Below are 18,563 nucleotides of genomic sequence, written 5' to 3' on the forward strand. Positions count from 1 at the left end.
GGTAGATCTAGCATTTTACCTAAGGCTCAAGTAAGGCTCGGAGAGTTTAAGAATTAACCCAAGATCACGTGGTTGACAAGCAGTGGATCATTCTGTACCACACCAGGCTATACTGCTACCATCGGAGTTTGGGGAAGATTCTAAGAGATGACAGGGGCTGAGACTGGACCAGGATGAACTTAACCCTGATATGTGACAAGCCCCTGAATCTGACAAGAAAGGGAAGCTTACAGGGCAGCCCTCCAGAGGTTCTGGATGGGCAAGCTGATTCCCAGCCCATAGTCCTTTATTAGGAGTTGTTGGATTACCAAAAGAAGCTTGTCATAGGGTGGCCTCACCTATAAGGAAGTTCCATCCATAACATGTCTCTTAAAGGCACAGCTCTAAAGGAGGGGGGAGGAGTTCTGCCATAATTTCTAAGCCCATGAGACAAGGAAAACCTTAAGGCTAGGAACCCACTTGTTTTGCTTCCAGACAAGCTGGTCACCCCAGGTGTACGACCAACAACTGTCAACTGTATTGACTCAACCTTGCAAGGTTCTGGGGAGAGCCCCAAATCCATGTCTGTCTTTAATGAGCAGTCTTTTAGGGAAGCAGTTATCCATTCATGCAGTCAGTAAATATACACTGTGTATCCACCACATGCCAAGCACGGGACTAGGCCCTGGGACGCAGAGGTGACAAGACTATTGGTTCTATAATCTTAAGGGCTATGAAGTCAAAGTCCTGGGTCCAAGAGTCCACTTAATAGGAGGTTCTATTCAAGCCTAGGAGCTCATGTTATGTTTCCCTGAGAAAGTGACATCAAAACTAAGGACTAGGGCTTCCCTGGTGGTGCAGTGGTTGAGAGTCCGCCTGACGATGCAGGGGACACGGGTTCGTGCCCCGGTCCGGGAGGATCCCACATGCCGCGGAGCGGCTGGGCCCATGAGCCATGGCCGCTGGGCCTGTGCGTCTGGAGCCTGTGCTCCGCAACGGGAGAGGCCACAACAGTGAGAGGCCTGTGTACTGCAAAAAAAAAACAAACACTATAGACTTGAAGGATGACTATAAGGCAGGCGAGCAGACAGGTCAGAGAAAATTGTTACAGATGGAGGCAAGAGCATGGTAGAAACCTGGGGCTGGGCATGTTTGCAAATACTTCTGATGGTCTGAGCTACCGTGCTCTAGCTTACCACACAAACCTGGTCTACTTCCTTCAGAAAGGTCAGCACATGGAGAGCAACCCAGAAGACAGGACAAAGAAACCTTGCACAAGGTGCCCCTGCTTTGCCCTGCCTCCAGCCTCACCCCACCACCATGGCCAGGAGCAGGAGCTGGGGTGGGAGAAGGGCCGGGGCTGTGTTTTCTCCTTGGGGGTTACTCTTTGGGTGCCGCTGTATTCAGGATGCAGGGCTCATCCTCACCAGCCATTACAGTCCAAACGTGCCTTCCAGGAGCTGTCTTCCCAGTCCACTGCCCTCACTAATATAATGTTATCAAGTTCCTAATGTGGGTACTCTAAAGCAAATGTGCTGCTACCAGCATGCCACCAGGCACATTTTTCAGAAGGAAAACAGCTACTCACTGAATCTGTCATTTCTCTTCTCAGCGCCATGCACACAGAGCAAGAGCCTGCTAAGGGCTGTTTCCCTTCACTTTCTTCAAGCATGCTCAAAATGTACCATCAAGCCTCTCAATACAACCCAGCAGGTCAGCCACCCACAGTCCTCAAGGAGTTTCCTGGATTATAGGACAAAGCCTTGACAACTAGGGCCTGTGCCTCAGGATCTTAAGGTACAGATATCAGAGCTTCTAATTCACTAGTCTAGTTTCCGCATCTTACAGAGCAGGAAGGAAAATGCAGTTGAGAGCAGTTAAGCAAAGGGTCTAAAGTCACACAGCTATTTAGCTGTAGAACCGCAGCTTGGTTCCTTTCTTAGCTGACTTCCTTATCTTAAAAAACAAGGATACCACCATCTACTTCATGGGTAAGGCCCAACTAAGATAGCATATAATGCAGCAGCACTAGGAATGTGGCAGGTTTTCGATGAATAGTGACTGTCTCCAAAATTTTATCTCCTCGATCTCCAATACCACCCATTTCCTCTCCCATGGCCTCATTTTGCTGAATTTCCATTGAGGAAAGAAAAAAGATCAGCAGTAGGCTTAACATGTTCAGAGCTGGTGTTTGGTCAGTATCTGGTTTGAGGTGAACTGAACTCTCTACGTGTTCTCACATCTCTAGTCCATAATTCTTCCCCTGCCAGACTTTCTGCTGTCTCTGGAGAGCTGCTTTCATCAGAGAAGATATCACTGGAGGTGACCACTGAAGGCATCACCTTCACCTTTAGCCACTCCAAGTTGGTACAGACTAAGTCAAGTCAATTTGAGAAGTGATAGACAGGAACTCCCAGACTTTTACCTAGGAGGGTAAGGAATGAAAAAGATCCTGCAGATACCTATGCCGTTCTACTAATCATGATGAAAAAAATCAAACCATGGGACAGATGTTAACTTCTGACAAGACAACCAAATTAGCCAGCCAATCAGCCCAGGTCCTCATCCTTCACACACACCACCTCCTCGTCCCCCTCTTAGCACCCTCCCCATACTTTAAAATAACCACCCAACCATGTAAATTCCCTGGTGCAAGTATCTGTTAACCTCCAACAGAACTGTCAGTGCTCATAAATCCAGGGCCTTCCAGATTGCACTGCCGCTATTTACTGGGGAGAGAGATGCAGCAGGCCACTAGACAACAGCAGGAAGAGAATGGCCTAGCAGTAACTACTCTGCTTACAGCACCGCAATTCATGGCATTTTGCTGGGAGTATGCACCATCAGGGAGGAGAAACATAAAAAGGGGAACCTGGGCTGTAAATAGTTTATTTCGGCAATTCCTAATGGTGGCTGAATCACACTTTAATACAGAAATACATGAAAGCACTACTCTGGCGGTGACATGTGTTGCCACCTCATTACTCTTTTCAAAAGGGTCTTCCATCAGAGAGACTCCTCGCTACAAATTATAGTGAAGAAAACACAACCTTCACACACAGACTTATTCACAGGCCAGAAGGGAATGGAACCACTAGGATTCAAACAAGCAGAGAACCAGTGCAACAAAGGCCATCAGTGATCAGGGGTCTCTGGGTTGCTTTTCCATGCATAGAAAATAAGCAAATAAAAAAGAAAAAGGTAGCACACTTCCGCCTAAGAGTCAACTCCTCAGCTGCATGACAGAGTTTTTCAAAGTAGCTCTCATTGCCCCCTATTTCTCCTAATGTATCTTCATTAGGCTGACTTCTCCAGTGAACCTTACCTTCATGCTCCTTCTCAGTGGTTCCCACTTTCTTGATCTTCCTGGGAGATTTCATAAAAAGGGGAAAGATGGTTCGTAAGCCAAGAATATCAACAAACTTATGGCAATTGTCTGTGCCCTCGGGTCCAATCATGGCATGGTCCAGCACTTTCAGGGCACTGCTCCGGGAGATCTTCTTTTCTCTGGGAACAAAAGAGGTTTTCATGAGTGTGTTCTAGTCTTAAAAAAAAAAAAAAGTGTATTTACTGCAATACTCATTACAACGGAAAGAAGAAAAATAAAAACAAAACAATGTCCACCAGTAAAAAAATTATTACATTATAGTATATCTACATGGAATATTACACACTTTGTTAACAATTAGGAGAGAATGTGGTAGAATGAACAAGTTCTTTCGGTCAGAATGATAAGCACAAAAGATAATATTCAAAATTCTGTATGAAGCATTATCTCAATTATGTAAAATATATGCATTAAAGGAGACTGGAAAGAAATAGATCAAGATACGAACATGTTCAAGGCGGTAGGATTATGGATCACCTATTCTTCCTTTTTCTTTCTTTTTAACAGCTTTATCAAGATATAATTCACATACCATACAACACACCCATTTAAAATGTACAATTCAATGAATTTTAGAATATTCACAGATATGTGCCACCATCACCATAGTCAACTATAGAACATTTTCATCACCCTGACAAGAGATCCTCTACCCTTAAGCTACCATCCCTCTGCCTTCCCCATTCCATCCTGCCCTAAACAATCACTGATCTACTTTCTGTCTCTATGGATTTGCCTACTCTGGGCTTTTCCATTTAAATGGTATCATACAACACTTAGTCTTCTGTGACTGACTTCTTTCACCTAGTATAATGTTTTCAAGGTTCATCTATGTTGTAGCATGTATCAGTAGTTCATCCTTTTCTATGCTTGAATAATAGTCCACTGTATGGAAATGTCACCATTTATCTATCCATTCATCCATCATGGACATTTGGGGTGTTTTTACCTTTTGGCTATTATGAATAATGCTGCTATCAACATTCATGCACGTGTTTTTGTATGGATATATGTTTTCATTTCTCTTCGGTATATGTATACCTAGGAGTGAAACTGCTAGGGAATATGGTACGCTATGTTTAAACCTGTTGAGGAACCATCAGACTTTTCCAAAGTGGGGCTACATCATTTAAAATTCCCATTGGCAGCATATAAGTGTTCTGATTTCTCCACATCTTTATCAACACTTATCATCTGACTTTTTGGTTCTAGCCACCCTAGTGGGTGTGAAATGGTATCTCACTCTGGTTTTAATTTGCATTTCCCTGATAACTAATGATGTCAAGCACCTTTTCATGTACTTATTGGCCATTCGTATATCCTCTTTGAAAAAATGTCTCTTCAGATACTTTGCCCATTTTTAAATTAGCTTAACTATCTTTATTATTGAGTTGTATGAGTTCTTTATTCCGGATACAAGTCCCTTAACAGGTAAATGATTTGTAAATACTTTCTTCCATTCTAGGCGATATCTTTTCACTTTCTTGACAGTGCCCTTTGAGGCACAAAACTTATTTTTTTCTTCTGCTGTTTGTGCTTTTGGTGTCATAGCTAAGAAACCATTGCCAGGGAATTCCCTGGTGGTCCAGTGGTTAGGACTTGGTGCTTTCACTGCAGTGGCCTGGGTTCAATCCCTGGTCGGGGAACTAAGATCCTGGAAGCCATGTTGTGCAGTCAGGAAAAAGGAAACCACTGCCAAACCCAGTGTCGTGACGATTTACACCTATGTTTTCTTCTAAGAGTTTACTAGTTTTAGTTCTTACATTTGGATCTTTAATTTATTTTGAGTTAATTTTTGTATGCACTATTAAAGTGTTAATGATGACAAAGCATGCTATCCTGGGTCAGAATAGCCAGCCAGGATTGGGTCCCAGTGAGCGGAGGAAAGGAGAGTACATAAAAAGCTTGCTGACAGTGCCCTTTGGTGCTAGACCATGCTGGTATACCTGAGACTGTTCCATTTTTAGCACTGAAAAGAAAGTACAACATCCTGGGAAACCCCTCAGTCCTGGGCAAACTGAGATAGTTGGCCATTCTACTTGGTGCCAACCTCAAAAGATCAAGGATGTATTGTGACTATTCCTACTTTATTCCCCTTGCTATGGGGAATAAACAAATCAATCAAAACAATCCAAGATACTCACAAATGACATTCAACCCAACTACTGAGTTTAACAGAAAAAAAAAAAGGCTTGTACTACACACTTGCCTCCATACAGCAGGCACTACACTAGCTGCTAGGAATTATAAGCTCCCTGTCTTTAGCCAATTTAAGAACAGGTAAATAAAGATAATTTCAAGAGCCCAAGGCTGGGGCTTCCCTGGTGGCGCAGTGGTTGAGAGTCCGCCTGCTGATGCAGGGGACATGGGTTCGTGCCCCGGTCTGGGAAGATCCCACATGCCGTGGAGCGACTGGGCCCGTGAGCCATGGCCTCTGAGCCTGTGCGTCTGGAGCCTGTGCTCTGCAACGGGAGATGCCACAACAGTGAGAAGCCCGCGTACCGCAAAAAAAAAAAAAAAAAGCCCAAAGCAATGGAAATTTAACTCCAAGGAGGTGAGAGGTAGAGATAATTAACTTTATCAAGGAGAAATCTGTGAAGGTGTCAAATGAAAGGTGACATCTGAACTGAGTCTGAAATATGAGTGTTTGTCAGGCAGAGAAGGGAGAGCCATGACATTGGTGGCAGTGGTGGGTAAGCGACCCGGGCAAAGGTATAGGAGGCCTGTAAGAACATGCCACTTGGGGGAACTGGAAGTAGCTCTCAATGACCAGGGGTTGGGCTTCCCTGGTGGCGCAGTGGTTGAGAGTCCGCCTGCCGATGCAGGGGACACGGGTTCGTGCCCTGGTCCGGAAGGATCCCACATGCCGCGGAGCGGCTGGGCCCGTGAGCTATGGCTTCTAAGCCTGCGCATCCGGAGTCTGTGCTCCGCAACGGAAGAGGCCACAACAGTGAGAGGCCCGCGTACGGCAAAAAAAAAAAAAAAAAAAAAAAAAAAGACCAGGGGTTAAGAAGATGACTAAGGGGAGGTGGGCAGGAACAGGTCATGACAGGCCCTAGATGTGCTGCCAGGGAACCTGGGCTCCATGCTGTTGACATTGAGAAGCCATGAAATGTTCAAGAAAAGGAGGACTCTACACAGATAGATTTTAGAAAGCTTAACCTGGCAGTAGTGTGATGAAGGGACTGGAGTGACAGAGCTTGGGGTCAGTAAGCATATATAAGAGAATATGACAAGAGCGTAAGTGAAAACGACAGAGTTCTGATAACTGCAGTGGTGTGAGAAAGGCATATTTGTGAGACATGAAACCTTAAATATCTGGAGCAGGGTAAATAAATTTCTAAATTCAATAGGAAGGGTATTTTTTGCACCAAGATGAAATTCTAAAAGGAGAGTAGACAAATAATATATATGTTTTCACTGCAGCTGGACTTGAGCACCCTACTCTACAAACTTAAATTTACAAAGGTTATGGCTAGGGCAGATAACCATGTGAGCAGAAATTAGGAAACTGAAATACAATATCCTTACTGTTTAGTCACTCAGAAAAAGTCCTCTTGAAATGAATTACAGTCATGTAACAGGGCACCTTCCGTTACCATGCAGCATACATTCAAACATTTCACATATAACAGAATTGTTTGAAATGCTAAAGGTAAATGATGCTGGTTTCGCCAAGTCTCTTTTTCTCCCTGCCTAAGCAAATTCAACAAACAAAAGATCTTAAAAGTAAAACCCTTCTTCAGGTAAGCAGTGTAAGACACGTTTAAAGGGGGCAGTAATTGCATATTGATCAGGCAAGCTGGATGGAGGTGAAGGTTGGAATACTCACTGGGCTCAAGTTCAGGCTTTTAGCAATCAATAGCTGTTTGGCCTTTCTTGGGTTGACTTTATTTGAAATATTTATTCTACTCGAGGACAAGCAGTTTATCTTAGTCTTGGCTGGGTTCATCAGGTTGTTGATCATGCCAGGACCAATGTGAACGCTGGCCTCTATAACATGGGTGGTTGTGGGAAATGACTGAGTCACCTACTGCTCCCTCTTCTGCCCAGGTGAGCCTTCTGATGAGAAGGGAAGGTGAGGAGTGGGAAGTTTCCGTTGTTGCTTTAATTAGCTTAGTCTTCTTTATTTTACAGAAATACTTTTGTAATGAACATGCATTCTGAGTATAATTTTTTTGCTCTTTCATCAAATATAATATTTATGAGGCATCTAATAGGTGCCAGTTATTAAGCTGAGGATGTAGAGAGAGGCATAGCTCATGCTTCTGAGGAGCTCAGTTCACAGGGGAGACAGACGTGCAGACAATGAAGAGCCAAGTACTACAATGGAGGTGTACACAAAGTAGAACATGAATGCAGGAAGGAGGGCTGACTATGAGTCAGGGAGGCTTCACAAAGCAGATGATGCCTGAACCAAGCTTCACTGGATGTCTTTCCCAGACAGGCAAAAAAGATAAGCGTATTTCAAGCAGAAGGAAACAGCAGCACATGCAAAGGCATGAGTAAGCATGGAACATTCAGGGAAGTGGTGCATGGTACTGCTAGAATATAAAGAGCACGAGGGGCAGCAGCAAAAAATGAAGCCTGCTGGGCTTCCATGGTGGCGCAGTGGTTGAGAGTCCACCTGCCGATGCAGGGGACACGGGTTCATGCCCCAGTCTGGGAAGATCCCACATGCCGCGGAGCGGCTGGGCCCGTGAGCCATGGCCGCTGAGCCTGTGGGTCCGGAGCCTGTGCTCCACAATGGGAGAGGCCACAACAGTGAGAGGCCCGCGTACCGCAAAAAAAAAAAAAAAAAAAAAAAAAAGAATCCTGCTGATTTTGTGTATTGGAAAGATCACACTTGCCACAGTAGGTTGGACAGTATGGGGGGAGGAGAGGGGGGGAAGAAGCAGAAGAAAGAGGGGAAATGCATTAGAGGTAGAGACACTGATAAGAAAGGCAAAGTAACAGACTATGAGTGAAAAGAGTTGAGTTAGAGTGAACCTGAGGTGCCTGTGAGACATGGCAGTGATGTTCAGCTTAGACTTGTGGGTCTGAAGTCCAGGAATGAGATTAAAAACAGAAGGAAATATATAAGAATAATTATATCTATGGTTAGTAATTGAACCTATGATGTGAAGATTACCCTGAGAAGGGGCAGAAAATATGTAGAAAAGAGGGATTAAACCTTGGGGAAAACTTATTTGAAGGACAAGTGAAAGAGGTAAAGTCTACTCCCTCCCCGGCCAAAAGAGACTGAGGGATTAAGGAGGGAAAAAAAGTGACAGGCATTCTTTAAAAAATACTGTGAACCATAAACTTATTCTGGTAAAAAATTTGGATAATGACATATGAGATCATTTTTGTTTGCTTTACAATGTACATGATTAAGTTCCTTTTAGCTCCCAAAATATAATATCACTTTCCGGGGTCCAGGACTTCTATGAATTTGGCAGTAAGATCAATATGACTAAGTTCATAGCTGCTCTCAAACTACAGTGCCAAAGAACACTGGTGCTATGGCAGTGCTAAGAGATATTCCACCACTAAAATAGAATAATGGTGGTCTTCTATATTGCTTGATACATTTTTTCAATTGCTATTCCTATCCATTTTTTATAAACTACTGGTACCAACCATTACTTGACTGCCTATGCCAGAAAACGAAACAAATATGTAGAAAACAGAGGTAAGATTTTTGTTTCTGTACTACGGTGAGCTAGATATGCAGAGAAACCTCACACAGAATGGCTGAGCAGACAGTGAAGTAAGATAAATAATCAGTGACCAAAAAACCAAGACTCTAGAGAGCACACGCTGGCAGGTTGGCAAATTTTATGAAAAGGGTCAGACAGAAAATATTTTAGGTTTCACGGGCCACGTATGGTCTCTGTGGCATCTTTGTGTTTGTGTTAAAATATTTATAACGCTTTTAAGGTATAAAAACCAGCTTACTGGCCATAAAAAAACAGGTCTCAGCCAGATTTGGTCTACAGGTCTTTAGTTGCCAAACTCTAATAAAGAGGATCAACAAAGTCCAATCTTGTTCTTTAGAAAGACCAATAAAATTGACAAATCTCTAGCAAGAATGATCAAGAAAAAAAGAAAAAGCACAAAAAAACAATAATGGTAATCAATAGAAAGGGAGAAAACTACAGATACAGCAGACATTAAGAACAACAGAACAAAGGAATAATTCTATGCCATAAACTTGGAAAACAGGTGAGATGGACAATTCCTAGGAAAATATATTTTCCCCAGCTCAAGAAAAACAAAAAAATCTGAATGGAGAGCTAGTTAAAAATCTCCCAAAGAAAACTCAAGGTCCAGAAGGTATCACTATCAAGTTATACTAAGCATTCAAGAGCAAAATAGTTCCAATTTTACTTAAACTCATATAGAGAACAGAAAAATAACGAACATTATTCAACTCATTTAATAAGGCTAAAACAAACAATTAACAACCTCTGACAGCAAAACTTTTCTGAGAGAGTAAAATTACAGGCCAAGCTCATTCATACATATAGGTATAATATTCATAAATAATATACAGAACCCTAGAAAACATAAAAAAGATGGGCTCATTCCAGGAATGCAAGGTTAGTTCAATATCAGAATATTCATTAATGCAATTTTCACTATATTAATATTAAAAGATTATTTCAATAAATGTAGGAAAAGCATTTGATAAAATTGATTGATCAATTATGTGAAATCTGTGACAATTAGAGAAGCTTCCTTAATCTGATAAATGCTATCTCCAAAAAACTTAGAGCAAATATTATACTCAATGGCAAAATGCATTTCCTTTAACAACAGGAACAAGACAAGTTTGCCCTTTATCACTACTCATACTCAATGCTACACTAGAGGTCATAGCTAGTAAAATTTAAACACACACACACACAAGTTAACAAATTACTAAAAAGAAATATGATAGAAAATAATCTTGTTTCCAACTATTAACCACTACTCTCTAAAAGAGGCATATACCCAGTGGTTTGAAACTAAAAGTTCAGCTAGCTCTCTAGAAAAAAAGTGCTGATTTGTTGTGTTTGCCAATTTACGTGGCAAACATCCCATCATAGTATATTTCAAGTCACCAACATGATCACTAAACACAATGTTGGAAAGAGAGGTGTACAAGCAGCTTTCATGAGCCTATATGAGCCAGCTCTAACACATCACTGTTTATACACCCTCCTCCCACCACAGACATCAGGTTTGGCCATGTGACTTTTAATGGCCAATTAGATGTGAGTGTAAGTAATATATGTGTCTTTAGAGAAGTTTTCAGATTTATTGCATTATCCAGTCTTTTCCCTCTGCCATGAGAGAGTCATGTCCCATTAAACACTGCTCCTTCAGCCTGAATCCTGAAATAAAGATGTGAAGCAGAGCTTCGGATGGCCAGTGATAGATGTATCAGGAGTAAAAAACAAACATTTGCCATTGAGAGTCCCTGAGATTTGGGGATTGTTATTGCAACAAAAGCTGACCAATACATGACACAGCAAAGTTGTTAATAAAAGATCAAAACACAAAAGTTAACTGCATTACTATCTACCAGCAATAAATGGTAAGAAAATATAGTTTAGAATGTATTTTTTTTTCAGTATATAATATACTGTTAGACTTCCACTTTGGGTCAAGATGGAGTAACAGGGACTGGATTTACATCCCCTCCCATGCCTAAAACAAAAAAAATGAAAGGATAAAATATGCAAAACAATGGTTTTCAGATACTTTACATCAGGTAGCACAGGAAGTAATCCCTGAGAGAGGGAAACACATGCAATGAGCCCAGTTGGCTGGTAGGAGAGAATTTCTATGCCTCAGGGCAGGGAGGAGGCACAGTGAGGAGTCTGAGGAGACCACTGTGGCTGGAGTTCACAGAGCAGGGTACCAGAAACAAGAGCTGCACAGAGATCTGCAGAGGGTTGCCGCTGAGTCTTCAGTTCAGTATTGATTAGAATATGCATGAGGAAACTAACCAAAGCTGTAGAAAAGAAGCACCTTAAAGAAGAAGGGGGAAACAATCCCTAGAGCTCACAGGGGCCAGGAATAGTTTGTGTTCCCACCAGTTGCCGTGGAAAAGCTTGGTGAATTCCCAGTGCAGCAGATAAAGTACTCAGAAGGGTACTGCTTTAGTAATGAGTTAAATTTGCCATAGACGAAATGCTAGTCTGGTCCCACCTCATAGTAAGCTTAAAAGTAAGCCTCAAAAGGAACAACTATTTCCAATTAATTTAACTAGAACCTAGAACAAAGTTCAAGAATATTTACTAACAACACTGTAAATCAATTATACTCCAATAAAATTTAAAAATAAAATAAAAATAAAGAAGCACACACATACACCAACACACCCACACAGGAATATTTATAAGTATACCAAAAAGAAATCCAAATTCACAAAATCTAAATTTCAGTAAAAAAAAATTAAGCATTCAGACATTCAAAGAGATAGGAAAACATTAACCATAAAGAGAAAAAAAAATCATTAGTAAAAATAATAGAAATGACAGAATTAGAAGACAAGGACGTTAAAACAGTTATTATAACTACATATGATATGTTCAAGAAGATAGAGAAAAGCTTAAGCATGTTAACTAGAAACAGGGAAGATATAAAAAAGGCCTAAGCTGAACATCTAGAGAAGAAAAATACAACGTCTGATGAAAAACACACTGGATGAGATTAACTGCAGATTACACACTGTAGAAGAGTAAGCTCAAATACATAACATTAGAAACTATCTAAAAGAAAACAGAAAGAAAAAAAAGACTGAAAAAATGAATAGATCACCAGTGAGCTATACTTAGCCTAATATACAGTTCACCCTTGAACAACGTGGGGATTGGGACACCAACCCTGTGCACAGTCAAAAATCTACGTATCTTATACTTGGCCCCCCATAGCTGTGGTTCCTCCACATACACAGTTCCTCTGTATCCACAGACTCAACCGACAGTAGATTATGTAGTACTGTAGTATTTACTATTGAAAAAAAATCTGTGTATAAGTCGATCCATGTAGTTCAAACGTGTGCTGTTCAAGGGCCAACTGTACATGTAACTGGAGTTCCTGAAAGGAGGATGGGGGCAAAAAAAACTATTTGAAAGTATGATGATTGAAAATTTTCCATATTTGATGAAAACTATAAACTCACAGATCCAAGAAGCTCAATGAACACCAAACACAAGAGACATGAAGGGCTTCCCTGGTGGCGCAGTGGTTGAGAGTCCGCCTGCCGATGCAGGGGACACGGGTTCGTGCCCCGGTCCGGGAAGATCCCACATGCCGCGGAGCGGCTGGGCCCGTGAGCCATGGCCGCTGAGCCTGCGCGTCCGGAGCCTGTGCTCCGCAACGGGAGAGGCCACAACAGTGAGAGGCCCGCGTACCGCAAGAGACATGAAGAAAACAACACCAAGGGACATCATAAATTATTCAAAATCAATGATAAAGAGAAAATCCTATAAACATCCAGAAAAAAAGACACATTACATACAGAAGAACATATAAGAATGAAAGCAGACCTCTCATTGCAAACTAAGCAATCCAGAAGACAGTGCAGCAACACTCAGAGTACTGAAAGAAAAAAAAAAAGCCTATTAACCTAGAATGCTATATCTGGTGAAAATATCATTAAAGGTGAAGGCAAGTAATTTTTCAGACATACACAAGTTGACAGAAATCATCACCAATAGACCAGCACTACAAGAGATGTTGAAGGAAATCATTTGGGAAGAAAAAAACTGATACAAGATGGAAATCTGGATCTACACAATGGAATGAAGAGCCCTGGCAATGGCAAATATGTGGGTAGATACAAAAGACTTTCTTCTTACTTTAAAAAAAATCTCTTTAAAAGATAATTGACCACTTCCGGACTTCCCTGGTGATCCAGTGGTTAAGAATCTGCCTTCCAATGCAGGGGACATGGGTTCGATCTCTGGTTGGAGAACTAAGATCCCACATGCCGCGGGGCAACTAAGCCCGCGTGTTGCACCTATGGAGCCCGTGCACTCTGGAGCCTGTGCACCACAATTAGAGAGAAGCCTGTGAGCCACAATGAAAGATCCCGCGTGCTGCAATGAAGATCCCACATGCCGCAGCCTAATTAATTAATTAACTAATTAAAAAAAAAACCCAAGGGACTTCCCTGGTGGCACAGTGGTTAAGAATCCGCCTGCCAATGCAGGGGACATGGGTTCAAGCCCTGGTCCGGGAAGATCCCACATGCCTCGGAGCAATTAAGCCCATGTGCCACAACTACTGAGCCCACGTGCTGCAACTACCAAAGCCCACGTGCCTAGAGCCAATGCTCCACAACAAGAGAAGCCACCACAATGAGAAGCCCGTGCACCGCAACAAAGAGTAGCCCCCACTCGCCGCAACTAGAGAAAGCCCGCGCGTAGCAACGAAGACCCAATGCAGCCAAGAATAAAAAAAAAAAAAAAAAAAAACCCAAAAGATAATTGACCACTTAAAGAAAAAGAGCAACAGTATATAATGGGGTTTATACCATATGTAGAAGTAAAACGTGTGACAACAGGAGCACAAAAACCAGGAGGGAGAAATGGAAACGTAGAGTTGTAAGGTTCTTACACTATAGTTGAAATGATATAACACTACTTGAAGACAGACTGTGAAGAGTTAAAGATGTACCCTATAAACCATAAAACAACCATTATAAAGGCAAAGAGGAAGAGCTAATAAGCCACGTAAGAAAATAGTATGGAATAATAAAAAAATACCGTGAATCTAAAAGAAGGCAGACAAAGCAAAAATGGGAACCAGAAAAAGAGATGGGAAAAATAAAAACAACCCACAAGATTTAAACTTAACTATAAACCACCACGTTAACAATCACATTAAAAGATATACTATACCAACACTAATCAAGAGAAAGCTGTGGTGGCTATATTAATAGCAAAGTAAATGTCCACCCAAAGATTTGTACATGAATATTAATAGTAGCTTTGTTCTTAAAAGCAAAAAAACTGAAAATCTAAATGGCCATCAACAACTGAATAAACAAACTGTGATATATTCAGAAAATGGAATACTACCCAACAAAGAAATAGGGACAAACTATTGATACACATGGCAGAATCTCAAAATAATTATAGTGAGTTAAACAGGCCCAACTAAAAAAAGAGTAAATACTATAATTCCATTCACACAAAATTCTAGAAAATGCAAACTAACCTATAATGGACAGAAAGCAAATCAATAGTTGCCTGAAAACACTGAAACAGGGGAGAGGGGTTATGGGTTACTAAGGGGCACAAGGAAACATTCGGATATGATAAATATGTTTGTTATCATGCTTGTGATGATGGCAGGATGAGTCTAAGCTGATGGAAGGGCTCAAAGATAGGTCCTACACCATTTCCTGCCAGGTAATCTTGGTTCAGTTTAATCTGCCTTCTCTGCCACAGCACTTTCCCATTTATAGAGGTAACACCAGCCTGGAGGGCTGCTGGAACCATTACTTTGTACTTTTGAAGCATCTTTCTGATTCCTAGAGATCAGGTACAGACTCCTATTACTCATCTAAGTGAGAATGGCAATATTCAGTGAGTGGGGAAAGGGATGTTTGCTGGACAAACAACAGCAAGATCTGTGTGTGCAACTTGGAGCAAAAACTGGCTACAGCCCCATTAGGAAGCACAGCTGAATTCTAAAAGATCTGCATTATCATTTTGCTCTTGCAGTTGAATCTGGAGACTGAAGGTCAGAAGAAAAGGTTCTAGAATTTAAAGGCACCACCACCACCGCCACAGCAACAACAAAACCTTTTGTAAAAGATCACAAGAATAAAACTGCGATAGAGTTTGGATCTTCACATGTTCATTAGGAACAAAACCAATAAAGAACAAAACCAAGGGAATAAAATTTCAAGGTTAAAAACAATTCCCCAGGCTGGCCTACCTACCTATATGCTTTGGTACAAACTTACAGCCCAGAATTGGGCCTGCAAAGACTTACTTTGCAAATGGTATACCATCACCACTTTATTTGTTTTCTTTGTCAGAGACAATTTTCTTTAGATTAAGGAAAATCTTACTAAAAAAAAAAAACTCATAGGAAAAAAGAATTGATGGCTTCTGAAATGGATGTATCTATGTACCCTTCTCTTTCCTTTCCTTTTTTTTTTTTTGCCTATACAGTTAATAACCAGAATGGGTTCACTGTATTTCTGTTACACAACCCCAAGCTGCAATTGTACACACCCCTTGGGATCACGGTGGTCTCTTCTTTTTCTAAATGGAACAGGGTTTTACAAGAGAAGTAATAAGCTTCATGTCAACATTTCCAAGGAAACTGACAATGTAGTTTTTCTGTCTCCCACTGGCTTTGTTGTTTCTTAAAGAACACTGAACCATTTGATACAAGGACATACTGTTAAAAAGTGGTTTGTGGAGGCAAGAAGCAAACATTTGGAGTACAGTCTATAATTAAGCCCAGTATACTGAAATCTTCTATTTGTAGCAAAATCTTACCAAAGATAGGCATCTGTAACCAAGTACAAAGAAATGGCAAACCAGTCCCCATCCAGGGGCAATGAGGGCATTTTTTTTTTTTTTTGCATTCTTTTTTTTTTAACATCTTTATTGGGGTATAATTGCTTTACAATGGTGTGTTAGTTTCTGCTTTATAACAAAGTGAATCAGTTATACATATACATATGTTCCCATGTCTCTTCCCTCTTGCGTCTCCCTCCCTCCCACCCTCCCTATCCCACCCCTCCAGGCTGTCACAAAGCACCGAGCCAATATCCCTGTGCCATGCGGCTGCTTCAATGAGGGCATTTTTATAGCTCCACCCTCATTTCCTGCCAAATTCTAAAATGGCTATACCCCCATAGGTATAATCTAGTCTTATTAATACCACTTGGTTCATGTTCATATCTGAACTCTCCTGCTGCTAGCCAAAGATCAGCCAAATATCCTCTCTGTACCCTAACTCTTGACTACCAAACGAAAAGAATGAGACCAAAATGCCTGACACACACAGGGACTCTGGCTCTCCCTTTCAGTACACAGTTCTCCACTGCCTAAGAGGCCCTGCAGGTCCCACCCTCACCTCATCTTTTCTCTTTCCTTATCAAAACGCTACAGCCAAATGAGAAATCCTTTTTTTTTTTTTTTGAGTTCCTATACTCTAGGACGGCTACCTGCTGCTTTTTCCACAGCATGAGTTCCATTTTAAAATATCACCTCAGCAATCTTTTCTCTTTTTCCAAAATGTCTTCATCTATCTTTTGGCAGAGAGAGAGAAAAAAACAAACAAAAAAAATAGCCCTTTTTTCCTTATTGATTCTGTCAGGCACTGTGAAATCCAGGCACTCTTAACACAGGAATGAAAAGAAGTCACCTGACAACTAAACTGACACTGGGGTGGAAGGGTAAACCAGAGGGGAAAAGCTTGTGAGGTAAGGGGTACTAGACCTCTGAACAGTCCCCAGAAACAAAAGCTGAAACTCAACTACAAATCTACATGAAGGACTTCTTTGAAATTTGAGTAGAAAGGTTATAAGAAATAAATAACCAAACCATAACCCTGAAACACCTAGGAGTATGATGGAAGAAGAGTTGAAAGGGTGAAGTATTCCCAAGGGGGATAAACTGAAGTGCGGGCACTTGAGTTGGCTTCTGCTCTGAGGCCCAGCATGGCCATAGGTCAAAGAGGGCAGTGAGCCCAGGCCTAGAGCTGATGCCTGGCTTCCCTGGAACCTTGAAGATCAGGCTCACAACCATCGTGTAGACTGTTTTATGTTCTTCACACACTAAAAAATTTCACATGGGAAAATAGGACTAAATATCTCTTGGTAGAAAATTGTGTTCTCAGCTACATGACTTTTAATAAGTCACTCCTCATTCTTTGGGCCTATCTATGGGGTCTGCCAGCAATTCTATGACCCAATGACTCTAAACAGCAAAAATATTTCTCAGATTTTTCTTATTCATTTAGAAAATATTTACTGGGAGCCTAATGTATACTGTTGCTAGATTCTGGGGATATAAAATGGAAAACCTGGTCTCTGCTCTCAAGAGTCTTATAGTGGGCTTCCCTGGTGGCACAGTGGTTAAGAAGCCACCTGCCAATGCAGGGGACATGGGTTCAAGCCCTGGTCCAGGAAGATCCCACATGCCGGGGAGCAGCTAAGCCCGTGAGCCACAACTACTGAGCCTGCATGCTACAACTACTGAAGCCCGTGCACCTAGAGCCTGTGCTCAGCAGCAAGAGAAGCCACTGCAATGAGAAGCCTGTGCACTGCAACAAAGAGTAGCCCCTGCTCGCCGCAACTAGAGAAAGCCCACGTGCAGCAGCGAAGACCCAATGCAGCCAAGAATAAATGATATATATATAAATAAATTTATATAAATAAATTTATATATAAATTTAAATTTATTTATATATAAAATAAATATATATATAAATATATATAAATAAATTTATATATAAAATAAATATAAAATATATATTTATTTTATATAAATATAAAAATATATAAATATAAATTTATATAATATAAATATATAAAAATTTATATTATATAAATATAAATTTACATAAATATAAAATAAAAAAATATATATAAAATAAATTTATATATATATATAAAAAAGTCTTATAGTACAGCCAGAGACAAACAGATGTTACACACAGTGGTAAGTGCTCCCACAGAGGTATGCAAGGGATACCACAACCTAATCTCTACAATCTAGAGGGTGAGTAGGGGTGTAAGGACAGGCCTAGGAGAAGTGATACAGGGGCAGAAGCTTCTTAAAGAAGTTTAGCCTAAACATCAAGGGTGAATCACCCAGAGAATACAGCAATGTGTTAAGGAATCTAAAGTAGTTTGGTTTAGACAGTAGAATGTAAATGTGTGGAAAAGGGAGAATGAGAAGACATGGTCACAGGAGAATTAGGCAGAGACCAGATCCTGAAGGGACTTGGTAGCATTTCGAACGTTCATAAACAAATAAATAAAGCTTCACTTTTTAAAAAGTAAATTTCACTAACAGAAAAGAAACAGAATAATTTCCACATTTTCACAGAAGAAGGAAAAGGATGAAAGAACTAAAAGACAAGACAAAATAAAATAAAACCATGAAGGAAATCATCAGAACAAAATAAACAGAAGAGGGACTTCCCTGGTGGCACAGTGGTTAAGAATCTGCCTGCCAATGCAGGG

General features: G+C 40.9%; 1 protein-coding gene across 1 annotated transcript in view; it reads right to left on the minus strand.

Annotated features, from left to right (window-relative positions):
* Positions 1-18,563, minus strand: part of CTNNBL1 (catenin beta like 1) — a 170,210-nt gene that overhangs the window by 58,939 nt on the left and 92,708 nt on the right. The window contains exon 11 of the mRNA XM_049699992.1: positions 3,305-3,486. Coding sequence (XP_049555949.1) covers positions 3,305-3,486 — 182 coding nt within the window. The remainder of the gene's footprint in view (positions 1-3,304; positions 3,487-18,563) is intronic.

The sequence above is a fragment of the Orcinus orca genome, chromosome 16 (assembly GCF_937001465.1).
Source record: "Orcinus orca chromosome 16, mOrcOrc1.1, whole genome shotgun sequence".
Taxonomy (NCBI): domain Eukaryota; kingdom Metazoa; phylum Chordata; class Mammalia; order Artiodactyla; family Delphinidae; genus Orcinus; species Orcinus orca.